At 47.3% G+C, this 26,287-nt stretch overlaps 2 protein-coding genes across 2 annotated transcripts; both read left to right on the plus strand.

Moving 5' to 3' along the window:
* The first annotated feature begins 10,543 nt into the window (after positions 1 to 10,543).
* LOC124686044 (E3 ubiquitin-protein ligase BOI-like) lies at positions 10,544 to 14,143 on the plus strand. The gene is made up of 4 exons (XM_047220051.1): positions 10,544 to 10,619; positions 10,756 to 10,915; positions 12,392 to 12,720; positions 13,246 to 14,143. The coding sequence occupies exons 2-4, from the start codon at positions 10,771 to 10,773 to the stop codon at positions 13,816 to 13,818; spliced, it is 1,047 nt and encodes a 348-aa protein (XP_047076007.1). The 5' UTR covers positions 10,544 to 10,619; positions 10,756 to 10,770; the 3' UTR covers positions 13,819 to 14,143.
* A 1,568-nt stretch (positions 14,144 to 15,711) lies between these two features.
* Positions 15,712 to 19,102, plus strand: LOC124689290 (probable polygalacturonase At1g80170). Its single transcript, XM_047222845.1, has 2 exons — positions 15,712 to 16,108; positions 17,960 to 19,102. The coding sequence occupies exons 1-2, from the start codon at positions 15,728 to 15,730 to the stop codon at positions 19,100 to 19,102; spliced, it is 1,524 nt and encodes a 507-aa protein (XP_047078801.1). The 5' UTR covers positions 15,712 to 15,727.
* Positions 19,103 to 26,287: the final 7,185 nt, after the last annotated feature.

Raw genomic sequence — 26,287 nt, forward strand, 5'->3', positions numbered from 1 at the left:
TCAAAACTCTCCCCAATTTATGCTTTAAAATTGTATTTCTCTTACCTGTACGCATGTAGTGGTGTTCTCACAATGAACATGTAGTGTCAGTGATTCAAAAAGTTGGCCCATTTTTCTTAGCGAAGGCGACAACAATAAACCAATAATGTTGTTGTCTTTTATAACTCCTTTAATTTGCCTCGAACATTCGTATTGGTAAGAGTAGTACTCCCTCCGATTTATATTACTTGATGTTAATATAGATGTATCTAAACACATTTTAGTTATAAATATATCTATTTTACTATCAAGTAATATGAATCAGAGGGAGTACTAATAATGTACGGTAATGACGGTTGTAATCTCTCGTACGTGGTTCAATTGTCAGTTATGCATAGAAAGACATGAGACCTATCAATTATACTAATTAAAGGTTATGATAGTTCTGTTCAGAGCTAAGGGTTATGATAGGTGACACAGACTTAGGGCGTATTTGGTTACCCCATACATGCTTCCCTAGGGGGCAAATTTTGGTGCATGTTCGGCTGGTCTGGCATATAACCACTCTCTTAATTTTTGCCATACTACCGAAACCCCTGAAACCCCTTCAACGGCGCAAGAGTATACCACATCAACGGCGGAATCCTGAAACCCCTTCTCGAAGTAGTTCATATCCACCGTGTTAGGGCATGTGCATTAGTTGATAAAACTGTCTTACTTAATCTTGCCATATAATCTAGATATAACAATAAAACATGATGTATAATATGTTATTTTTTGTTTTATCTTTAATAACGAGACGTCCTAAATATGTGATAAAAGAGATTGTGCTAAGGGATGACCTCTTAGCTAAGAGAATGCAACATCTTTTTTCATCTTTTTTTCTTCCACCTTAACGTTTATTCTACATGGCACTACTAAGATATCATCATTATGCATGTCCTTAGAGCATGTACAATGCTAGGGAAGACATGTCTTCTCTTAGCAATTCACGTCATCTAGAGGAGATACTAATTGTAAATGGTACAATGCATTATCTCTTATTGTCATCCCTAGCAATAAATGTAAATCAATTAAATTTTAGAAAAAAAATTAAATTACTAAGGGAAGATAAATGGTACAATAGAGAAAATAGTCTTCTTTTTATTTCATAAAAGATCATCCCTTAGCTAAGGAAAAAACAACCTTCTCTTTCCGTTAACTAAGCAAAAATCTTATGTGGCAACCATAAGGAAATGCTGACGTCACCCCATTATACATGTCCTAGGAGCATAGTTTAAAAAACTAGACCATACCGTCAGTTGGACCAGAAAAAACTGGAACCGTTGACCTCCCGGCATGTTAAGCGCCCCGGGAAAAATCAGCCGAACCAGGTTTTTTGTTACTGGAAACGGCAAGCCAAGCGGTTTTTATTGAACTTATTGGTTCTCACTGCTAATACTCCTTTTTGGATGGAAAACGCTTTGGATCCGGCGACCGATCGCGCGCCAGCGATCGGTCGTCCGGCCTCGCTCCCGCGCCGGCTTAATGGGCCTTCTTTTTTCGGCCCAACAATGATTTCCCTGCAAAACTGATGAACTATTTGTTGTAAACAATCCGTAATTTTGTAGGATTTGTTGTTAACAATTGTTGTAAAGAGACAACTTTTTTTTGATGCTAATAACAAAGTGATTTTTTATTTTGTTGTAACCATTTGTGACTTTGGATAAAATAGTAGGTGATTTTTGTTATAATTCTATTTGTAGCAAATTAAATAGTCTGTGGTTTTTGTGGATGATGTTTGCGACTTTTGTTGTAAACACCCAAATTATTTGTGACCTGTGTTGCTAATTATTGTTGTAAATATTTTACTGGTTTGTTCTAAAGATATTTCTGGAATGAAAGCAGACTTTTATTGTAAACATCCAAATAAAATAATGTTGGCTTTTGTTATTAATTATTGTTGTAAGTATGTTTCCGATTTGTTGTAAAGATATTATTGCATGGAAACTGACTATTATTGTAAACACCCAAATAAAAAATATTGTTTTTGTTGTTAATTATTATTGTAAATATATTGATAATTTGTTGTACATATATGTGAAGATTTCTTGTGAAAATTTTGTTGTAATACTTTTTATTTTTTGTACACAAAGCAGCGGGTTTTTGTTGCTATACTAAACAACGGGTTTTGTTGTAAATATCTGAAAGTTTGGGGGCAAAGGGAAACACGTGTTCGGTTTAAACTGATAGGCTTAGGACCGCGGGTTGATTTTCCAAAAACCAGGGGGCAAAATGCAAAAATCAAAATGCTGCTAATTCTAGCCGGTAGATCGCGATCGGACGGCCGGGACAGCAACCGATTTTCTCTGCCCGGATCGGTCGCCCGACGCTGAGCGCGTGCCTTTTTGGATTTATTTAATGTGAAAAATGCAGGGGCAATATTGGAAACCGAAGAAAACAGTCCTTCGTTTAGGTTTCTGGGCCGATCGAACATATCTTCCACGGAGCTAAGAACAGGGCCAGCTAGGCTAACCCGCTCCCCCCGTCCCCCCGTGCGGCGGCGCTGCGCCGCACCGGGGCTCCACCGGCCGCCGCCCGAGTACCCCTCCCCACGTCCTCCCTTCCCTCCGCCGCCGCCGAAGGCGCTGCCGGGCAAAGCTCGCGCGGTGTGGCGGCGGCGGGGCTCCTGCTGGTCGCGGCAGGGCTCGGCGACGGCGGCGCTCGCTCTCGGGCCTTGCGGTGGTGGTGTGTGGCAACGGCGGCCGGAGGTGCGGCGACCGGCGGGCAGATGGCGGTGGGGTGGTTGGGCTCGATCTGGTCCCGCATGGGTCTGGAGGGCCCCGAACTCCTGTACCATGTTCCGGCGCGGGTTGCATCGATGGTCTGCGGATCTGCCCGCATCACTTGGGCATCGGGGCGGCGGCCCCGACCTTGGCGGCGGCCTCCTCCTTCCGCCGGAGATGGCCGGCAAGATATGGTGGATCTTGGGATCTCATGTCTTGCGAGAATAAAGGCGGCGGTCCTAGGGCCTCTCTTGCGTGAAGAGGAGGACCTACCGGAGGCCCGGACTCGTGATCCGGCCGGAGGGTTGAGTTCCGGAAGGCTCCGCCGGCGAATGTAACGGTGCTTTCGCCCGGAGTTTGCTTGGATCGGAGGTATTCGGTCGTGCGCACCCATGTTTTTATTCCGACCGATTGGTTCACGGAGGGAGCGGCGCGAAGCTCTTTTCTCGTGTTGACATCAAGTGACTATGGATCCATGATGAAAGTCGGAAGAAGAGAATTTCATGAAGGCCGGAGGGAGGACTAGGCGAGGGAGGTTCAAGTCTCCACGCTCGTTGAGAGACCGGCTTGGTGTTCCGGGATTCACAACGGCGGTATGAAAGTGGGGGCGACAACACGGGTGAAGCGCGAGTCTTACCTTTCGGGGTGAAAACCCAAGGTCCGGCCTTAAGCTGGTTGTGCTCGACAATGGCCTTGGTGGAGGCATTGTTTTGAGAGCGGGGACTATCTTCGGGGTGAAAACCTAAGATCTTTGATCGGGCGACGATGGTGTTTGAGCACTGTTCCCTTCTTGGAGGCGTCGTTTTTGGAGAGTACGTAATTCGGGTGTTGTCTTGGCGGTGGATGTACTGCTCGTTGTTAGGCCCGAGATACTCGTAGCGGGGCTTTTGTTTCTTAGTTTTCTTTTCCTTTTTTTGGCTGTGTGCATCCGTAGTGCCATTAGGGTGGTGCGTTGTTGCAGAGGCTGGGTGTAATTGGTATCTTCTTGATATTAATATATTCCCTTTATCGAAAAAAAAAATGGATCCCATTCCGGTTGTTCTTTTTTGGCAACTTCTTCCCCCCAAAAAAAAAAAAAAAAATCAATCCACCTTCGCTTGTCCCGCCGCCTCTCCCTGGAGGTCGACGCGGCACCGCCATGGCAGCTCGAGTCCCGCCGGCGGCCGCTTGAGACCGCCGCTGATAGATTCCTCGGCCAACCCCCACCGGCCGCCGCTCGTCGCCTCGAGTTTCCAAATCACCCGCAGCTTCCACTTCCGCCGCGGATGCCGCCGCCGTGCAACGGCGTCCTCAGCACTCGAGGTTTGCTTCTCTGCGCTTCCTTATCTAATCTTTTACCCAATCAAAACTGCACGGGAGTTTGCTATTTTCAATCTCTAAGCCCTGCAGTTTACAGGTTCGATCCCCATCAGTTGGGGATGGCAAGGAGGTCGAGGAAGAAGAAGCGGCCCGCTGTGAGCCTCCCCGACGACCTCCTCGTGGAGATCCTGTCGCGGGTGCCCTACAGGTCCCTCTGCCGCTTCAAGTGCGTGTCGCAGTCATGGCAGGCCCTCTGCTCCGACCCCGACCTCGACCTCCGCAAGAGGTCACCGCAGACCCTATCAGGATTCTTCTGCCACGCTCGCAAGGAGCGCGACGACGGCTGCGACAGCGGCGTCCGGTTCATCAATCTGTCGGGGAAAGGCAGGCCTCTCGTCGACCCCGATCTCCTGTTCCTGCATGACTTCCTCGCAATTGGTCTCCAACTCGTGGATTGCTGCAGCAGCCTTCTCCTCTGCAAATGCTTCAAGACCTCTCCACATCCGTGGGACGCAGATTGGGTAGTTTGCAATCCTGCAACTGAGAAGTGGACTGTGTTGCCTGCTACGGAAGCGCTGCATTGTTCCAAAAGTTTCACCATACGTTTGGGCTTTGATCCGGCCACCCCCTCTCGCTTCGAGGCATTCCTGCTCAAGCAGGATTCTCTCCTTGATGGTCGAATCACTGGAGTGGCGATCTACTCATCGGAAACTGGACAATGGATTTCCATGAAGAGCGAGTGGGGCAATGAAACTTGTGTGGATGACAACGATTCGCAATTTGTCTTCTTCAATGACACTCTGCATTTCACTACTTTTCATTCTGCCCGTGATGATTTTTGTGTGGAAGATTCTAGATGCGAATGTGATTACTCACTCACTAGTCACACTGGACACAGAGGGGAAGACTTGGAGAAAATTTCCATTGCCATACCATGACACTAGTTTTTGTTCCATTGGCCAGTCTCAGGGACGCTTGCATGCTATGCATATAGATCATGGTGAAAATCAGTTCATACTCTCAGTTTGGCTTCTTGAGGATTATGCTACTGGACAGTGGACCCTAATGCATACTGCTAACGTTCCACAACTGTTTGGGAGGCATTGTCGCTACCAAGGTTCGGGAAAGCGGAAAAAAGCGGTTGCTTAAGCGCGATGAACCGTGAAGCGGAGGGGTACCGCATCGATTAGGGCCAAAGCGGCTAATTAAGCGCTAGGCGCGCTTAATCATTACGCTTAAAAAAAAATCTTGATTAGGCACGCGTGAGCGTTAAAAAAGCAACCCCGAAGCGTTACGTGCGGTAACTTTTGGGCCCGCGAGAAATTACCGGGACACGGTAACTTTTGGCACGAGCGTGGGGTTTAGCACGGGGATTAGCGCGCCCAATCGGGCTATAAAACCATCATCGATACATCTCCTTCTAATTGCAATCGACATCACCATCAAAGCCGACGGCGGCGGAACTGCTCCTCCGCGTCTAGCCCATCCCTGCTGCAAGCAATTCCCGGCCATTCCGTTTTCTCCCCGACATGAAATTTGGCCTGCAATTCCTGATTTTCGCTAGGTTTTTGTCCAAATAATACTTGTTCTTTGGCTTGAAATCCTGATTTTTGCTAGTTTTTGGTTCTGAAGTTGACTAAGTCAAGAACGCTTTAGCACCGCTTAAGCACGCACTAAATGCATAAGCTCTAGGCGGAAGGCCACCGCACCGATTACGCTTTCCGCTTTCCTGAACCTTGGTCGCTACAGGGGTGAGTTCTGTTCATTGATCGCAGTCCATCCAGAATGCAATGTGATTTTCCTTATCGACGGCGTGACGAGCATGCTCGTGTCGTACAATATGGACGACCGGAAAGTTCGTGTCATCTGCAGCGCTGGAGAATACTACCATCTCCCATTTCCAACTTATATTCCTTGCTTTGCCGAGTGGCCATCAGATGGTAAGTAGAACTCAGAAGCTTCGTCATTGCTAAGTTGGCATGGCCAGGCGCCTTTGTAGAAATCAGATGTTGGATATTTGCTGGATCTTCTATTTCGGGAGCAGTGATTTGGACAAGTCATGTGTCTAATTCAGTTTAGTTTTCTTATCTGTTGGTTTTCGGGTGTATCCGATTTGTGGCTTTGAACAATGCTGATTATTGGCCATGGAGAATGTGCATGGTAGGCTTTCAATGTGTACTGTCTAGTTATATGAAAACATCGTGCCACTTAATATATTCGCTTCAGTTACTAATTGCTGTGGACAATTGTTATGCCCCTGTATGTATTAAGTGTGAGAACAGGCTATATATATATTTGGAAGCATCTGAATTTTCACCTCTTTTTTCCTACTCATGTTTTGCAAGTATGTTTTGCATGCAATTTGTTATCTGTTGACATTATATACTGATGTCACCCTGTTTATGAGTGTGGGTCCTGCAATTATATGCTATAATGTGGAAACTGCCGTATTACTCTAAATGATTTCCTTTTCCTGCAGTTATATAGCATTGTGATTTGAGGATATAATGGTCTAGGCTTTGGATATACACATATGGTGAAGAAATGCAATTTTCATTGGATGAAGTCTGCAGGGTGTCCCATTGATGGTGTCAGAGTCAAATACACTGTACATCACAGGATTCAAACCGATTAAAAGATCACCTCATGCTATGCCTATAGGACATAATTGTTTCTTTGTCAGGGTTAGCTAACAGCATAATTCACCAACGATATGTTTGTACTTAAAGAATGGTTCTGTATTACCAGACAATTTAGGAATTCATCACTTTGACTCATGCACCGCTGGGTGTTGTCTATTCTTGTTTTTATTAAGCTGTCCATGACCAGCATTTTACTATCTTAAATTCTTATCTGAACTGTCATACTTCATCAGCAACTAGGTTGTTGCCCCACGAAATTCCATTTTGTGCAGCATATTTCCCTCCCAAGATGTTTTGTCTAGACTCCATGCTTCCACAGTGTAATTTTGCAGATATTTCTTGTCAACTAGTGACTATTCCACATTGTGTAGCTTAGTTTTTTTTTAGTATTGCTAATTGAATTCTTTTCTAACTGCTATGCAACAGTCCTGAGAGAATATTTCTTGAAACTAGTTTATTTTATGGAAATAATCAAAGCTATAAACTGAACTCTTGGCATGCCTTATATATCATGCAAATTGTACTGCTAATCAGATTCTATTCTAATTACGGCATCTCACCAGGATCCATATTTCGTTTCTGTGTTTGTGCACATTGCTAAAGCTTGGTGAATCATCAAAATTTTCTGATGGCACAATCATTGCGTCATGATGTTCAAACATATAGTCTAAAACTTCTCCTGGTGTCTAAATTGTGATTATTTTCAGGAATTTACAGTAAACAAAGATGGGGTTTAAGCTCTTTATTCCATTAATGAAATGTTTAGGTCCTAATAATGACATCTCCTGCGTTTTCCATCATCATCACTTGGTGTTGGCGATTAATTGGTTCCACCTTTTCTCAAATTCAGATCAAGTGCGACCTTAGACCATCAAGTGTATAATGGTTTGCCATGATAGTTTGACTAGTAGCTGTTGTTCGATTTTGGCAATTGGAACTTCTCACACAATTTGAGCTTGCTGATTTAACTTATCATTTGAAACTCTGAATATGTTTGCCAAGCCCCAACATTTGAGTTAGTTTTCCGCTCAATAGTTATGGATCGACATGTACAAATTTACTCTCCGTTTACCTGTAACACTATTCTAAATTTTACTCAATATATTAGTGAGATTTACCTTCTGGATTACCTTTTTACCTACCGTAGTTGCATCCCCTCCTTGCATCAACATTTTTTGAAAGAAGATGCATTTTAGATCTGCCCTGAACTTAAGGGACAAGTTAAATAACATTGTTTCATGAATACATTTCTAGTAAGATTTTCTCACATCACTTTCTGGGCAAGTTGGATGCTAGCATCAGGCTTTTCTGATATGATACTGCTTATGTCTTTCATGTTCGCAAACTAGCTAATCCATGCTTATTTATCTCGGCTTTCAATCTCATCACCGTAATTATTTAAAGCAACTAGATTTGTGGTATTGTCTGATTTACTTGTTATTATTATTACGAACTAACATTTTTTTTTTGGCTTTTTTTAAAGCCATTGCGTACTTGCGTCTATCGTAAATTAGTTGCTTTTTCTACTGTAGCCTTCTGCTAATCCCATTACTCCTGAAATGACAATATGAAATCCCTCTCTGCATGTTTACATTTGTCTGGTATACATGCTCATCTTTCATACGACGATGGCCTCAGGATCAGCTGCTGGCATCTCTTGCACAAACAATTCTACAATAGAATTACACAAACTAGCATAAATGACACAACTGATAGTGCAGAAAGTCAGAAACCATGCGTCAGACCTTTAGTCTCTAGATCATGTGCTTGCTCAGATATGTCATTCCTAGAAACCGCCAACGTTGCACATCTAGTGAAGAATGCAAGCTCGACAAAAAGAATAACATGCTGAAAGATCTGAAACAAAATACACAAGATGAGGAATAAACCTCTGGTCTGTTGAATTGAATATATCGTTATAGCGATAGAAAATGTGTAGGTATCTAAACCTGAAGGGTCACACATTCTGCTCTTGCCTACAAAAAGAAAAAATGGAACACCTTGCCGCTGATTAGAAAACAACATGTCCTTGCAATACAAGACAGCTGAGTCGGTATGACATGATTTTTGATAGCAATACCGGATGTAAGTACTTCAAGATGCTACCTTAATTGCCAGAAAGAGCTTGTATCTAACCAATATCTCTACTGAATGTTCTGCCACAGAAAAATGCAGCAAGAAATAAATTACAAAAAATATGAACCATCACTTTTAGGATACTCTTATAAGTTAAGCACGGGGTAACGACAGGAATGCAGTGTAAGAGCTCAAATAGAGATGCCATTAAGAAAATCTGGCGAACTTATAGAGAAAGCAGAATATAAATAAAATTTGAGAATGGGATTGTTTTTGGGAAAAGAAATATAAACAAAAAACTCATCAAGAAGGAATTCAGTTGTATGCTGCTACTGCAGTAATGTTTTATCCCTTGCTATAGAGACGACTGTATGTAGTCTCTGACAGTTTTCTTGTGCATACAAGAGAGAAACACTACATCATTGGAGAGAGCCTCCTGGGCTGGCCATATTGAAAGCATGTTGGCTCTTTTTTGTTTCACCAGTGATGCATATAGGTGATGGATACATATCAGGTCCGCCGTTGTCTGCTAATTAACCTTAGCGAGCTTTCTGACAATGGCATTACTTGTTTTGTCAGAAACCAAGTCACAATGGATCCCATATAGCAGATAGAGACTTTCAGTGAGATGTTTCAAGTCTCCAACATAGTTTCCTTTTGTACTACTGCAGGTAGATGCTGCAACTAAGAACTCATTCTAAGTATAATTATATGTGGATGGTCGCCTTAGGTGTGACAGATACATAAACAAATTGGAATTGACGCTGAAACCGTTTCAAGTTGGCGACGGGGCAGCAAAAATCAAGTACTTACTGGTTGTGTCATGATTCATGAACATTTGAATGCATGTAAACACGTTTGTGCTAACCTCATGGTGGTGCGTGACACCCTTCATAGAGAAATCCATGCCATCTCCCACAGTCAAGTATCTGCAAGGAAATATTTCAATTTGTAGCATCAATAGACAATAAGCAAATGTGTGGCCCAAGAATGCATGTAACAAGGTTGGCAACAAAGGGAAAAAGTTGAGATATCCCTATACACAAATTACTACTCCTTTGCATATCCCTAGATTCCAAACAACCAAAAGAATACATTCTTATGGAATTTGGAAATAACATTTCTTCCTAAGAAAATGAGGCGAACCAAAGAGGAAAGAGGGCCATTAGAGAATCAGTTTCAGTGGTATCGTGGAGATATGTGTTAGAAGACAAGCTTGATGTACAAGACATAACGGGGTGGCAGCTGCGAGATTGAGGAAGGAGAAGAAAACGTTCTAAACCGTTAGATTGTAAAAAAAAATCTGATATTTTAAACAGCGTGACCGTGAAAGTGGTAGACTGTTCGAAAGTTGAGCTAAATGTTTGACAAATGGGCCTTCTTGTCTATGAACGCAAACTGGTCAAGACATGCTAGGGCAGCCCAACTACTGAACCAGGCCAGGCCCAGGCCGTTAGGTCCGGCCTTCCCTTCAGTTTTCTTCCTCTTATACGAAGCGAACAAAAAAAAACAAATAAATCGCGGAGTTCCCGACGCTCTCTCTCTCTGCCCCCTCGCCCGCATTCCCCAACCCAATCCTCGACGGCGGCATCGGCGGCGCCGCCGCCACCGCCCTCCCCGGGAAGTATCGCTCCGTTTCCGTCCCCATCCCCCCTCCTCCCCTCCCTGCCCCGCGCCCGAATCGCGCTCGCGCCTCAGATTTCGCCCCCCCGCTGCTCCCCCCGTATTCCCCTTTTCCTCCACGATTTCGGCTGGCTCGTTAGGGTTCCGATTCGCCGGGACTCGTCCCCGGCTACCCCGATCGGAGACCGCCGCCGTCGCCTCGGAGCGCTCGGCCGCGCCTTCTCCATCTTCCCTGGTACGGAGGAAACGTTTGGCGGTTCCCGTTTGATCCCCTCTCCATTTCCGTCCCGATCGTGACGAGTACCGCGTGATTTCACTCCGGCTTTCCTCGCCCGCGTATCTCTCACTCTCTCGATGTGTTACTGGCTCAGGTAAAGGGTGCTTGAATGGAGGAGCACATGTTCGGCGGCGCCTGGGGCTCGTTGCCCTACCCTCAGGGCACTAACGCCAACGCCAACGCCAACGACAACCAGTTCATGTTTGATGCCAAGTCCGCCCCGCAGCAGCTGCAGCTCTTCGGGAGCAACGCTGGTACGATCATGATGACGATTTCCCTTGTACCGCATTTTCATATGTTCATAGCGTCATCTTGTTGTAGAGTTCAGAGTTAGGGCCTAGGCAATCCTGTAGGATTTACTGAATGTTCTTACCATACGAGCAGATACATCACTGAAGACACTGTGCATCCCCACTCCCCTTGGTTTGTTGTTCGTGGTCGCTACAATTGAGTACCTTATCAGTTCGTGTTAGCCACTAGAACCTATGACATCCCTAGTTCCCTACCTTATCGCATCCCTACTCCCCGTCGTTTCAGATGTATAAGCTAGCCACGTTTCAGATGTATTATGTGCAGAGCATCAGAGTTGGGCGTAGGCAATCCTGATTTAGTAATCGGATTCACTGGATGTTTGTTACCAACATGAGCTGATGCGTTATGCTGGTGCCCGTACTCCCTTTTCTTGGTTGCAGTCAATTTTGTACGTTATCAGTTGTGTAAGCTAACCACGTTTCAGATATATGTATATATTGCACCTCTATGTATTCAGAGCATTGTCTCACATTGTTCCAAGTTAGCATTGAACTGGTTATGGATATTGTCTAGTCCAACTCATTTTCTTTGATGGAATAAAGGAATCCCCCCCCCCCCCCCACCCCCAATTAGATGATCTTTTGACTGAACCTGTAGGTTAGGCATAGAGGTGTTAAACCTTTTGAGCAGAGCTCAATTGTGTGCTACCAGGATAAAAGGATGCTCATATCTAAGGTGCAAGGTTTATTGAGCTGGCTTCTTAACGATCATAATTTTTGTAGTATTACTGTCAGTCTGCAAATCACATTACGAGATTGGAGCCGCAGATATTACTATATATCTATATATATATATATATAAACATAATTTTATGAATTTAACAACATAAAATTATGTTTGGTGCAAAATAACTTTTCTGCGCCCTGGGAGTCAAATAGCGTTTCTATATATATAGGTATATATATATATATAAACTTATCGTCATAACCCCCAACCGCTCTCTGATAAGTTAATGTTTATCAGCTACTAATGCGTGGAATGCTAATATTAATCAATCATTCATGGCATGTTTGGAATTCATTCTCTTTTTGAAGTACCCTATTATACCTTGGATTGTGCCTAAAATGACAGCATTTTGCTTGATGAGTCTGTGGTTAATTTTATTTTGAGTTGTGATGGTTTTAGCAAGAATGCTCTTGCTGCGTTGCCTTTTGGATATGCATTGGTTAAATATGTATGTGTGGCAAATGCTTGCTTCGGCTTCTTTTTATTCTTGTAGTCTTTTTTTTTGGTTATCCATATTGACTTCATTATGAATGAACGAGCTGATTAGCATTCCTACCTTCCACAGCAGTGGCTTAGGCAGTTTGCCTTCTTGCATTTCTTGCAGTTGGCACCATTGGTTATCATAATCCTGCTGTGTGATGCTCAAATAAATGCTTCGGTGTTAAATCTTCTTATCAATGTATTTCTTGCAGTTGGCACCAGTGGTTATTATAACTTCAATGGAAACAATAACTTGTCTGTTATGAACCAAGCAAGAAAGACAGGCAACTATACAGTTGATGAGAAGCAGCTCAAGCTTCAGATGTCCTTGAACAACTATGCAGACGGGTTAGCATGTACTGGTAATTCAAGTGTTGTGTCTACAGGGCTGAAATTGTCCTATGAGGATAATGAGCGTAATTCTTGCATCACATCTGGTAGTGGAAGCATGTCTTTGACTAGCACGACGCCATTTGTCAATGATATCATGAAAGAAATGGAGAAAGGAAACAAAGAGATTGACCATTATTTGAAAATTCAGGTAATATTTTAATCTACTTTACTGTCGACCAGTTTTGAGGTGTAGTTTTTGCTCAGATACTAATGATAATACTTACTGTCAGGATTTTCTTATGTTTTTTCTATCCTTTAGTATATCATGCAAACATTAGTTGATGCAGTTTAGTGTGGAATGGTCAAGTTTTAATTCTGAATTTATTGGTGGCATCACAACTTGTCACTTTCTAAAACTGTAAATGGTCGATCTTCATACTTCTTGATTGTCAAATATGAAATATATTGACATACTTCAGGCATTGTAATCTTTTTTCTTTGGTCAAGTTGTCCGTATAGAAATTTATAATCTGTTGACTGTTGCTGTATAGAGTGTGATTGCATGGATATGGAAGATGCCATACTGGTTCCTTAATGTTGTATCTAGTATAGGAGTGGTCCTAATGTCATAGGCTCTGGTGGCTAAAACACACTTGTTTGTTCTAATTGTTTAAAGTAACTCAACTAAGTCACAGATGTTTTTGGTGGTTATGTTCTGCCTCTCTTTTCACAGATGGAACAACTCAGTAAGCGTGTGAAAGAGATGGAGCAGAGGCGGATGGTTTCTTTTCTGGCATCTCTGGAACGAGGAGTGGGAAAGAAACTGAGGGAGAAGGAACTCGAGGTGGAAGCCATGAACAGGAAGAGCCAGGAGCTGAACGAACAGATCAGACAGGTCTCCATGCAAGTCCAGTCATGGCAGTCAGCGGCGATCTACAACGAATCCATCGCCAGCAGCCTGAAGAGCCAGCTGATGCAAGTGGTGGCTGACCACGCCAACCGCACCAGGGAAGGCTGTGGCGACAGCGAGGTGGAGAGCGCCGCACCTGGCCAGAAGAACAACATCAACACCGCCGCCCCTGGAGGCTTCTTTGAGTCGAGCCTCCTCCTCAGAGGCAAGAACGTTGCTAGCGGCTCTGGGCCGGCGGTGGCAGCTTCTTGCAGGTGGTGTGGCGCAAAGGAGGCGGCGGTGCTGGTGATGCCGTGCCGCCACCTGTGCCTGTGCGCCGACTGCGAGAGGGTCGCTGATACCTGCCCCGTGTGTCACTTCCCCAAGAGTGGTAGCGTCGAGATAAACATGTCCTAAGTAAAGAGTCTTATGTGCGTCAAAATGGATCGTGAAGCAGAACAAGTGTACATAGATATAGTAAATCCAGTTGCTCTTGCCTTACTGTCATCATTTTGGCTTGGTCTGCAATCTGTGGCCCTAATTTTTTTGATGGCGGAGGAAGATTTTCTCTCTTGTAGAATGGTCGATTGTTTTCCCAGATCCTGTGAGAAACGAGAAGATTGTTCAGGAATCATGTGGTTCCGAACATTCTTTGGAACGGCATAACCGATAGAATTGTCAACTTGCCCATGACAGTTACAGGCTTTGAGCAAAAAGGTGATGATTATATTACTGATTATATCTTTTTTCTGTTGCAGAGACAACCAAAAAAAAGGGAATCAAATATGAGCAGAGTCGCCGTGCGTCAAGGACGTTGCGGCAGAAACAATGTGAGGATCACACACACCAGCAAAGCTAGGCCAGCAGCACACGCAAGGCAACGTGCTGCCCAGGGATCGATGCTGCTGGCTGGCAGAAACAATTGGGTCGGACGAGTGCGTACGTACCAAGGCATCGGCACGGCACACCGCTGGTGCAGTGGTGCGTGCCATGAGCGAACTGCAAAACCAAACGGTGCTGGTGCGGTTTCATGATTGCCACCTTGATCTAACTTGGGAAAGGCTTCAGCCCATGGGGATGTGTAGATGGTCCAAATGCAATGTGTCTTCATGTCTCTGGGTGAACCTGGACAGATGGTGTGGAACAGTAACGGCCGCAGGTTTTTCTTTTTCCCCGCTGCTAGGGTTTGGCATTGTGCTCTGTCGGAGGAGGATGTCACTGCTATGTTTCTACGAAAAACAAACAAAATCATCTTTCTCTGTTGCTCCCCTGCAATCATTTGGCCGGCTCTTGAGAGGATTGCAAATGAAGCGGGAGACGCTACCGAGGAGAGGAGCGTGATTGCAAAGAATCTAACCGTAGAGCTACATCACCGATCGTCAATCATGAAATGTTGGTGCGATGCGGCCAGGTGGCCAGGAGCATCACCGTGTGTCACATTTGGTTAATGTGAGTCTCTTCAGTTAACAAGATTCTAAAAAACATAGGATGGCACTAGCATGTTGTCTTAATCGTACACCATACCAAAAACCACATAAAACTCTACTATGTGTATATGACTATATGAGGCAAGCAATGAGATTTTTCTTTTCATATAAAGAAGAACTCCAAAGGAGCATGCAGCGGAAAAAGGATCTCGTACATCACCACACTACAAATTAAAAAAAAAGTGAATCAACGAGGGATGCATGGATGAATACCGACTAGAGTCGATCCTTCATGGCCCCCTTTTTTTGTGTGGCTTTGCTTCGAAAGTGAAAGAATGATTAAGCATGGCGTAAGCTAACAACGTTAATGTAAAGACAATCCAAAAAGGTCCTCTAATCCTCTGCAAAAGGGTCTATGGTTTCATGGATGGATCCATCTAGTTCTTGCAAGAAACAATAAGTTATGACCTGTCGTCCTCTCACAATTGGTATTACGATCGACCAGGCTAACGTTTGAGCCAATGATGACGTTGTTTTCCTTGGCGTGTGTAGCATTATAGTGCCGATGATTCGATTTTCGGTACGAGTATCTTGCTAATCAAATCGACAAAATGCCAAGGAAAAGAATATATCAAAAGGTTGGATGGATTGGATGCTAGCTTTGGGCATAGTGGGTCGTATTGCAGAGGATGAGTAAAGCATAAACTACACCTTGCCCTGTCGCACACTGCTATCATTCACTTGCGAGCACTTCAAGTCCAAGGAGAAACGAACACTCTACACCTCCCTGCCCTCTCTCCTTGCTTGCTCCCACTATAAATTGTGGCACGTACGACCCTTCCAAACCAAGCAAGTCTTCGTACACATTCATACATGCGCACACACCATCGTTCCATGAAATGGAGCGAGGGAGAAGAAAAGGAAGAGGCATGAGAACAGCATCGCTCTTCTTGGTGCTGGTGTTCCTGTTCATGGCCGTCGCGGCGGAGGAGAGAAGCGATGCCGGGAATGTCGATGTCGGTGGTGGAGGAGATGAAGAGGCGTTTGACAAGAGGTTTTTGAAGCTGTGGACTGATGGTGGCGGCGGAGATGAGGAAGATCACCTCAGATGGTACGGCGACGATGATGAGTATGAAGACGACAAGGAGGAAGAAGAACACGGAGATACCGTCATGTTGGGTGGTGCCAGATGCCCTCGACCGACAAAGAAGAAGAAGAGGAACGTTGTGAGGGTCGACGACTTCGGCGCGGCGGGAGACGGCTGCGGCGACGACACTGAGGTACATCTTTGCGTACTTCATGCTAATTTTAGTTTCCACAATGACGAACCGTTCATGCCGACACCGTGACACCTAAGGAGCTGCCGACTACCCATGGCGTGACGAGAACAGCTAGCTATGTGCCAGGTGCATGGAAATGGTGACACACCGGCGCGAAATTTCAGCAGCGTTTCCGGCCGATTGAGCTCGTGTTCAATCTCTTGCGTTACTTTTTTCTGAAATCAAGGTTCAGAGAGAGCTTAGAGAGTTTTTTTATTAAGTAATTTATGTTGTTGGGCGGTTCTTTCACAAGATAACAGATCAGTCAACTTTGCACACGATGCATGGTTAATCAATTAAAGCGGAGAGGACTGATTAGCACCCTTCATTTGCTTACGTGTTCTTTCAGAAATGAGATAAGAAACATGTTCACTGACAAGTGATAAATATACTTACATATCACTTAGACAGGGGCAACGATTTGATGCGGCAAGAAAAGTAGGTATCCAGACCATCCAAATGCAGCTAGGACGATGTCACACTTTCTATGTGTACTTTAAGCGATGAGCTAACCTGATAAGATAATAAAGAAGGGATACAGAGATTTGATAGCGATTGGCGGTTGCTTAGCTTAACTGACTCATCATTCTCATCATCCACCATCTGGCAGCGTGCAAATCTCGTTGAGAGATCCATCCTAATAAAAAACAGATTATCATCTGCGTGCACGCATGCTGCATGCTTAGTTTGCTACTTAATGTATGTTTTTTGTAGTATTTTGGCTCGTTGGTGCATATATAAACATATTATGAAAAATATATTTTTTGGGGGGAATATAAAATAAATTTTACAATATTCCGAAATAAAATTCCGCGTGTACATTTTATGTTAACAGACAAGTTTTTGGCTTTTTTTGTGTGGTGTAAAAAAGGCAAAGAAAATGCCATGTAAATAGTCATATTGCATCAAATTTGTGTTTTTTACACAGGAGATAAAAAATGTTTTTCCCCAAAAAATTGTGTGCGAACATAGAATATCTAGATGTATATGTGAAATTTTATTTTAGATTTATTTGACGTTTTGAAATGTGTTTTCACACAATAGGTTCATATGCATCCGTGAGACGAAATGGATTTCTCCCAATAGCTCTGCTTATTTAGTTGATAACAATCTTTGTCAGGAAGAACATTGAAGTGTGGAACTACATGTTAATTTTGAGAGCCTTCTTTTCAAACAATTTAAGAGTACTATAGAAAAGAGTGATGAGTATCAAATTCGAGTTTAGAAAGATCCGAACAAGGCGATGGTTATGTAATCCACTAGCGACCTATATTTTTCTTGTTGTAAATATTGTACAATAGCATGAAAAATGCGATAGTGCATTTTGAACCCAGGCTCATATGCTCTTGCTTTAATTAAAAAATTGCAAAAAAGGGAAAAAAGCAAGAAAATATGATTTTTTTTACAACGAACATGAGAATGTGTTCTAACTGGAATTGGTATATGTACGAGCATGTTTGGTGGTGTATGCAAAAAATAACAAAATTGCTTGCTGTTTGAGCTTTCCGATTTGTTGTTTGCAACAATTAGATTTGTCTTTTTTGCACATGCCAATACATGTATCTTTTATGGGAGATATTTGGCATGCTATTACAAAATATGTTCATGTTCATTTTACAAAAAAAATCATATTTATTTGATTTTATGTGATATTTTCACAAGAATTATTGGAGTAGGAGCATATGAGCTCGGGAGCAGAAAGAAAAACCAATTATGTATTTATATATTCTTGTTTCCACGGATTAATTAATTTAGTAACAAGACGAGATGAAGTGTTGAGATTGCTATAACTTGTCCATGATCAACTACCAGGCATTCGCGAAAGCGTGGGAGAAGGCATGCTCGCTGAAAGATGCAGTGTTCGTTGTCACCGCCAACCGCCGCTACAAGGTAGGCCCGATCAGGTTCATGGGCCCGTGCAAGGAGAGGCTGGTGATCCTGATCCACGGCACTATCGTGGCGCCGGAGGAGCCGTCGGAGTGGGACCCTAAGAGCCCACGCCTATGGCTCCTCTTCGGCGGCCTCGCCGGGGCGCGCATCCAGGGCGGCGGCATCATCGACGGCTCCGGCTCCAAATGGTGGGCCAACTCGTGCAAGATCGACAGGTCGAAGCCGTGCAAGGCTGCCCCGACGGCGGTGACGATCGACTCGTGCTCCGGCGTGCGGGTGCGCAGCCTCCACATCCAGAACGCGCAGCAGATGCACCTGACGGTGTCGCGGTCGCGCGGCGTGCGGCTGGACAAGATGGCCATCACGGCGCCGGGGGACAGCCCGAACACGGACGGCATCCACGTCGCCGAGTCCACCGCCGTGACCATCACGAGCTGCCGCATCGGCACCGGCGACGACTGCATCTCCATCTCCAACGCCAGCTTCGCCGTCAAGATGAGGGGCATCGTGTGCGACCCGGGCCACGGCATCAGCATCGGCAGCCTCGGCCAGGGCGGCTCCTACGCCGCCGTCGAGGGCGTCTCCCTCGACAACGCCCGCATCGCCCGCGCCCAGAACGGCGTCCGGATCAAGACGTGGCAGGGCGGCGCCGGGTACGTCCGCAACGTCAGGTTCTCCAACGTGCTCGTCGACGACGTCGACCACCCCATCATCATCGACCAGTTCTACTGCGACCAGAGGACGCCGTGCGCGAACCGGAGCACGAACGTGCGGGTCAGCAACGTGGTGTACCGGAACATCACCGGCACGTCGAGGCGCGCGGAGGCGATCAAGTTCGCGTGCAGCGACGCCGTGCCCTGCAGCGACATCGTGCTCAGCAACATCAACTTGTTACGGGAGGACGGCTCCGAGGTACAGACCGTGTGCAACTGCGCCATGGGGTACGACTATGAGCCGGTGCGCCCTGCCGCCGACTGCCTCAGAAACAGCGCGTGCGACGGCGGCGGGGACAAGAAGGTCGGCGGCGAGGAGCCAAAGGCCCTGCCGCTACACACCGAACTCTGAAAACCATACGATGGTGCCGATGCAACGTTCCAGACATGCCCTTTTGACCAAGTTTGTAAGTGCTATAATTAACTAGGATTTTTATTTATTTTTATCGTCCCTTGTACCCGTTGATAGATTAATCAGAGTATGATGTTTGATTTTACATGCTTAAATCTTCAATGTGCTGAGCATGCTTAACTATTTCGTGCTGCATGCTTAAATCTTTTCAATCTGATAAGTGTGGAGACAACAGGGTCAGGCCATCAGGGTATACTCACCTGAACATATTACTGATCAAAGTATTCAGCTTGGCCTCTTTTTCTAGAAATCATAGGTCGTCTTCTAGATTTGTGCACGATGTTCGTAACACTATTCACCCTCAACTGGATCGTACTTGTACGCTGCAGGCTACTTATAGGGTTGCAGTTGATGGCACGCATGAACCCAACACATCCTTTTTCAGCTCACCATATGAACACAGAGACATGCAAGCATGACAAATGAAATGAAAGCAAAACGAAGAACATATAGATGATAGTTTAGATTACTGCATCTGAAACATCAGTACAGATGGAGATCGAATAGTAGTAGGTACTAGACAGGACGATCGACACACAAACATGACCCTCTTATATCTAGGAATGGACAGTAGTAGTACGATTTATCTGATGACCCGCCGAAATTTATAAGGCGAACATATATATATGCTAGAAGGATTTAGGAAGCACGAAACTTGGAGATGAGCTCCTTCAGGCCGGAGAGGCTGGTGGTTCTGATGATCTGGTCCAACAAATCAGCGGTGAATACCTTGTGCATGCTCGTGTGGGATTTGATGAACTCCAAGCACACATCCTTCAACCAGCGACATCCCATCCGCTCAGCCACCACAATAATGTCTGCCACACTGTCTATGGTTAGGTAATAACTGGCCAATGTCTCTTCACAGATTATCTTCAGCTTTTGGAGATCATATCGGACCGCAGCTTCAAGCAAATTTAGCACCATTTTTCTTTCATATTCATAGTCTCTTTCCTCTTCCTCGTCTTCTTCTTCTTCTCCTCCATTGCCCTCAGTGTCGTCTCCTTTCTCTTTCTCTTTTGCTGCATTGTCCTCAATGTCGTCTCCTTTCTCTTCTTCTGCTCCATTGTTCTCTCCTTCTGCTCCATTGTTCTCAGTGTATTCTCCTTCCTCTTTATCTCCTTCATTCTCCTCAAGTAGGATGAACCATGCAACTGCGTCGGTGTAGATGAAGGTAAGCAGCGTACTAAAGACGTTTGATTCGATGTCATTTATCTTCACGACACTTGGCACAGTAGCGCCTTCATCCATGGCCCCGAATAGCTGTGCCTTGAAAACCGTAGATCGGGCTGCAAGCATAAACCGGTGCGCTGCGAACTTCTTGCCACCAACCTCAAATGTAATGTCGGCACCCTCCTTTGTGAAGAGAAGATTGCTGAAATGGCTTTGCATGTCAGACGGCGGCAATTGGTCCAACACAGGAGCCGTGGTACTGGTACCAGCAGCCTGCTCCTCAGTGTTGTTTTTTCTTTTTTTGCAGGGATGCTCCTCAGTATCAGTGTTGTTATCCGCCTTGATGACAACAATGTCGCATCTGATGACGAAGCTATCGTTCTTCAGGTGTCTTGATCTTTCCAGAACCTGGTTTCGCATGAACCATGTGTAGCCCATATATGGCCGAGTGATGTCATACTTTTTATCTCGACGTATGATCGTTGGCACCTGCAACTCTGGTTGATCAATGAAACTGAACTCATACTGAACCTTGATGCCCTGGCTGACACATTGGTGTCCTCCCACATCGTCATCATGGACAAGCATAACCGACATAAACTCCTTATCGTCATTATCATCATCATCCCTACAATTTGGGTAGTACTTGACAATCCAGCGATGGCCACCAACCAGGAAAGGACGAGACGAGATGCAACTCTTGTTTGGTGTTGTGCCTTTGGTGTTGGAGTATCCTTGGACCACGAGCAAGTGGTACCCGCTGTCCACGCCAGCGTCGAAGGGCGACGAGGTGAGGTTGCACAACTTACCATCGACGATGAGGGACACGCCAGTGAAAGCCATGTCCAACGAGCCTCTCGAGTGGTAGAGCTGCGAGAAACATCAGGATATGCGTGAGAATCAGCTACGAGATGGGGCTCAGTTCGTACATGATGATGTACTGGGAAAAGAATGATCTAAGAAATTAAATCTAAAGTCAGGGGGGAGGCATATCTTCGCATCTATACTTACCGAGGATCGCCGGAGCGGCCGGACAGCCGCCGTGGGAGAAGATGAGACGATCCTTTGGAGGAGAGATTTGCCAGAGGAGGACTGGAGAGAGCAAGGCTGAGGGCCTGAGGCTGGGCGCATTTATATAAACACTCCTCCTCTTCTCAAAACTTCGTCGTGTTCAAACGTGATTATTCCCCCGAGCGCCTCCTCGATAGCTTAAACACAGACTACGCCCTATTAATGCAGGATTACAGTTCCGAGGAGACAAACGATTGCGCCTGACCTGAAATCGGTTCATCTTCTTCACACTGATACTGCAGGCACGTAGACGCGCTGAAAAATTGTTGTACACCCAACGCCCTCTCTATGCTCCCGTGCCAAAACAAACCACACCCAAAGGCGAGCGCAAGACATTAGTGACTAGTGAGAGTGCAAATCGATTGCCACCTCGCCAGCATTTGTACATCGTAGTAGTCAATGAGAATTTCGTCGTGCTCAAACGCAGCAATTAGCAAGAAGTGCCCCTATCCATTTCTTTTATGGTTGTTTTTTAAGGAAAATGCCACCCACCACGGGAGAATTGGACTTTGCCGTGCACCAAAATCGCACGGCAAAGGGGCAAATCGGGATCGATCCCGTCCACATACACTTTCAGTAAACTCAGAATGGCAGGCAAACAACGTCTGACCTATGTCTAATTTTCAAATGAAAGGCTGCAGAGGTAGGTGAGGGAGCGTCCTCGTGCGCGTTCAGGTAGGGTTTCCGTCGCCGTCGCCGCCGCCGGGGCGCCACGCCGGCGTCGCTTCTTCCGCCGCCATGGACTCATCTGTGTCGCATCCGCCCGGTTTCTCGCGCCGCTGGGTTTCGGAGGGGAGCCCCGAGTCCGTCTCGTCGGCGTCGCCGCGGCGCCATGACCATGTGTCTGGTCTGGGCATCTCGTCGGCGTCGTCGGGCAGCAGCGTCGCGCCGCGGCCGGAGGAGGAGGGGGAGCATGCTCCGCCGGAGGGGCGAGTGCGCGTCCTGGATCGTCTAGTGTGGGAGCTGCCGAAGCCGTCCAAGGGCAAGAAGTGGACGCGGAGGTTGGAGACGAGGCACGAAGCTGGTACGGCGGGCTGGGGCGCGGCGGCGCAGGAGATGCGCGGCCTTTGCTTCCGCTGCTTCCTGCCAGGCCACCGGAAGAGAGACTGCACCAACGCCGAAGTCTGCATGAGATGCTGGCAGAAGGGGCATCCCGCCATGGAGTGCAAGCAGCCGCGCAGTCCGTCGTCGGAGGAGGAGCTCCGTCAGCTCGCGCTTGCCAAGTTGGCCAGGCGCAGGTCACCGGAGAGGGTGCGCCAGGGGCACCAGGGGGAGCGGGGTGCACGGGCGGTGTCGCCTCCTCTTCCGCCACCACCGCCGCCGCCCGCGCCCCCGCCGTGCCCGCAGGCAACGCCTCCGCCCCCGCTCCCGCCGCTCGCCGCCTCGAGGTTGCCTCCCATGGGGGCCTGGCCGCCGCTTGCGGTCGAGCCGCCGGTCATGTCCTTCAGAGAGCCTAGCTTGGCTGAGGCAGCTGAGCCGTCGCTGCTGTGTGTTGTCAGGAGGTCGGCGGGCATGTGTGACCTGGAGCAGAGGCTCCAGCTCGCCTTGGTCGCCACCGTCGGAGGGAGGAGGCCAGCCGTCACATGTGAGCAGGTGGCGGCGGCGCTGGGTTGGCGCGGGGTGCCGGAGGGCACGGTGTCCGTCCACGCCTTCGCCCCGGAGGATTTTCTTGTGGTCTGTGAGACGTTGGAGCTGAGAGAGTACGTCGCTGCGATGCCGGCGGTGCTGGTGGCTGGCGCGCCGCTGTCTTTCCGTCCATGGAACCGGCAGGCGCAGGCGGCCATGGTGCCGATGTCGACCAAGGTGCTGCTCGTGCTGGAAGGACTCCCCCCGCATGATTGGGATACTTCTGTGGTCGAGGACTTGTTGGGGAAGACCTGTGCGATTGATGTCATCGCGCCGGAGATGAAGGAGAGAAAGGACCTATCCCTGTTCAAGCTTTCTGCTTGGACCTCAGACTTGGAAGCCATTCCGGTGGCGAGAATGCTCGCGATTCCGGAGCCCGTGCCGGGCGGGGGCGCGCGCACGGCCCCTGCGAGGACAGCGGCGGCAGTAGTTGCTGATGCGGGCTCGGGCAGGGAGGCAATCAAGACCTTGCAGTATCGGATCCTTGCCCGTTTGGTCCGAGTGGAGGAGGAGGTGAGCCAGTTCGTCGGAGTTCGTCGTGGGTTCGGAGACGGAGAGGATCGTGGACTGACAGGGCCAAGGGAGCTTGGTGGTAGCAGTGGCGACAGCAGCGGAGGAAGTGGCGGAGAAGGGTCGCGGCGGGTCTCCAGGGACCTTGCATGGCGGCGCGGTGTCCCAGATCGCCGGCGCGGCCCAGGAGGCGTCTCTTCGGCGGTGTGCGGTGTTGAACGAGTTCCGTCCGCGCCGGCGCCGGAGAAGAGGTGGACGCTGTCGGTGGTGGGCAGCCCTGCGCCACTCACCGTTCAAACGGCGGGCGCCAGTCAACCGGCAGGACCTCGCCTGACAGGGTCTGCCAGGACCGCACCCGTCAAAGCGGCTTTGGCCGCAGAGGAGGCTGGTAAAGCGCCTGATAAAGCGGCTTTGTCTGCTGCGAGCGATCAGGAGACAGTGGGGCATGTGCATGGCGGGCATGGGCTGGCAGCGAAAGAGCCATTGCAGAAGGGAGACGTGGACGCCTGTGAGCCGCGGGGGAAGGGAGTGGACCAGGTGATCTGGTCGGACGCGCCGGAGACGCTCCCTGTGGTGGATCCCGAGGCGCTGGAGCCTACCAGGGAGCTGCACGCGGACGAGGTGGGGCAGGTGAACAGGAGCTCTCTGTCCCCATCTGTCTCGATGCTGTGGCCCACCTCGGGAGACCCCGACACGATCGCTCAGGTGGATGTGCCTGGCGCAGGATCCGATGGAGGTTCTGCTGAGGTTTTTTGCGCAGGAGAGGGAGTTTTTCGGAGGGGAAAAGAGGAGTACTTTTGTGTCTCCATCTCGAGAATGTGCATCGTGGCGGAGCCACGTCGAGCGCGCCAGGAAGTCGGCTTGACGAGGACGTGGAGGAGCTGGGCTCGGGCCAAGCCAGCTCGGGCTATACTGGGCCAAACAGTTTGATGCAAATGGTACCCAGGGGCCTGGCCCACCAGTTGGAGGAGGTGGCGGGGGCCCCCGACGTGCCAAGTCGTGTGGTGGCACAGGAGAGGGAGAGATCCCTGGATGAAACAGCGCCTGACCAGGAGAAGCTGGAGCTTGTGAGAATCAAACGTTTCTGCTCATCTATCCTCAAGACCTTGGCACCACCATTGCTAAGTGAGTTTGAGAGAGCCACGGGACTTAGGGCGGATGCGGAACCCTTTACCCCCAAGAGAGTGACTAGGAGATTGATGGCGGAGAGGGCCGGTACACAGGTCAAGATGGCGTCGGCCGCGGAGAGCTCGTTGCTCAAGGCCTTGGGCTTTTTTCCGGAGAACCTAGCAGTGAGTGATGAGGATCTCAGGCGTTTCAAGGAGTTCTTTGACTTGCCGGTGAGGGACGCGCAGCTGAGAGTCCTTGCGGCCATCTTTGGCAAGGAGCTACCCTTGAGCTTTGAGGGGGACGAGCACTGCACGAGGGTAGTGGCGGCGCACTGATGCGCAGAGGATCGAGGAGGAGTTAGATAGGTTTCCTTATGGATTGCTTGTTTGAGATTCTGTGCTGGAATGTTTGAGGTCTGAACGATCCAGCCAAGCGAGATGCGGTGCGTGAGTTTTTAGCTAATCTTAGAGTTAGCATCATTTGCCTCCAGGAGACGAGGCTGAATGTAATCGATGATTTTTTGGTAATGCAATGTTTGGGGCCATCTTTTGATGGCTATGTGTATTTTCCTGCGATTGAGACGAGAGGAGGGATTCTCCTAGCTTGGAACAAGTCCTTTGTGAATATTGAGCGTGTGAGTTTTGACTCTCATACGGTTACGGGGGAGGTGGTGCCTAGAGATAACAATAGATGGTGGCTAACCACTGTTTACGGACCGCAAACGCATGAGGATAAGATTGAATTCTTACGGGAGCTAGCGGAGAGGAGGAGTCTATGCCCGGGACCGTGGTGCCTGCTCGGAGACTTCAACATGATACTTTATGCGGAGGAGAAGAATAATGATCGTTGATAACCCACAAGTATAGGGGATCAAAGCAGTCTTCGTGGGTAGTAAAACCCAATTTATTGATTCGACACAAGGGGAGACAAATAATACTTGAAAGCCTTAACAGCGGAGTTGTCAATTCAGCTGCACCTGGAAACAGACTTGCTCGCAAGAGTTTATCGATAGTAACAGTTTTATAGTAGTAGCAGTAGTGAAATAACAGCAGCAGAAGTAACGAGACAGCAGTAGTGATTATAGTAAACAACGGGATTAAAATACGTAGGCACGAGAACGGATAATGGGCGTTGCATGGATGAGAGAAACTCATGTAACAATCAAGCGGGGCATTTGCAGATAATAATAAAACGGTGTCCAAGTACAAAGCAATCAATAGGCATGTGTTCCAATTATAGTCGTACGTGCTCGCAATGAGAAACTTGCACAACATCTTTTGTCCTACCAGCCGGTGGCAGCCGGGCCTCAAGGGAATCTATTGGATATTAAGGTACTCCTTTTAATAGAGTACCGGAGCAAAGCATTAACACTCCGTGAACACATGTGATCCTCACATCACTACCATCCCCTCCGGTTGTCCCGATTCTGTCACTTCGGGGCCATTGGTTCCGGACCACGACATGTGTATACAACTTGCGGGTAAGACCATAAACAATGAATATCATGATGAAATAATAACATGTTCAGATCTGAGATCATGGCACTCGGGCCCTAGTGACAAGCATTAAGCATAACAAGTTGCAACAATATCATCAAAGTACCAATTACGGACACTAGGCACTATGCCCTATCAA

Source organism: Lolium rigidum, chromosome 2 (assembly GCF_022539505.1).
Source record: "Lolium rigidum isolate FL_2022 chromosome 2, APGP_CSIRO_Lrig_0.1, whole genome shotgun sequence".
Lineage (NCBI taxonomy): Eukaryota > Viridiplantae > Streptophyta > Magnoliopsida > Poales > Poaceae > Lolium > Lolium rigidum.

Bases quoted from the DNA above. Each gene is read 5' to 3' on its own strand.
- LOC124686044 (XM_047220051.1), top strand. From the start codon at position 10,771: ATGGAGGAGCACATGTTCGGCGGCGCCTGGGGCTCGTTGCCCTACCCT. The intron at 10,916-12,391 runs GTACGATCATGA...TATTTCTTGCAG, and splicing joins GCTCTTCGGGAGCAACGCTG to TTGGCACCAGTGGTTATTAT. The intron at 12,721-13,245 runs GTAATATTTTAA...CTCTTTTCACAG, and splicing joins ACCATTATTTGAAAATTCAG to ATGGAACAACTCAGTAAGCG.
- LOC124689290 (XM_047222845.1), top strand. From the start codon at position 15,728: ATGGAGCGAGGGAGAAGAAAAGGAAGAGGCATGAGAACAGCATCGCTC. The intron at 16,109-17,959 runs GTACATCTTTGC...ATCAACTACCAG, and splicing joins GCTGCGGCGACGACACTGAG to GCATTCGCGAAAGCGTGGGA.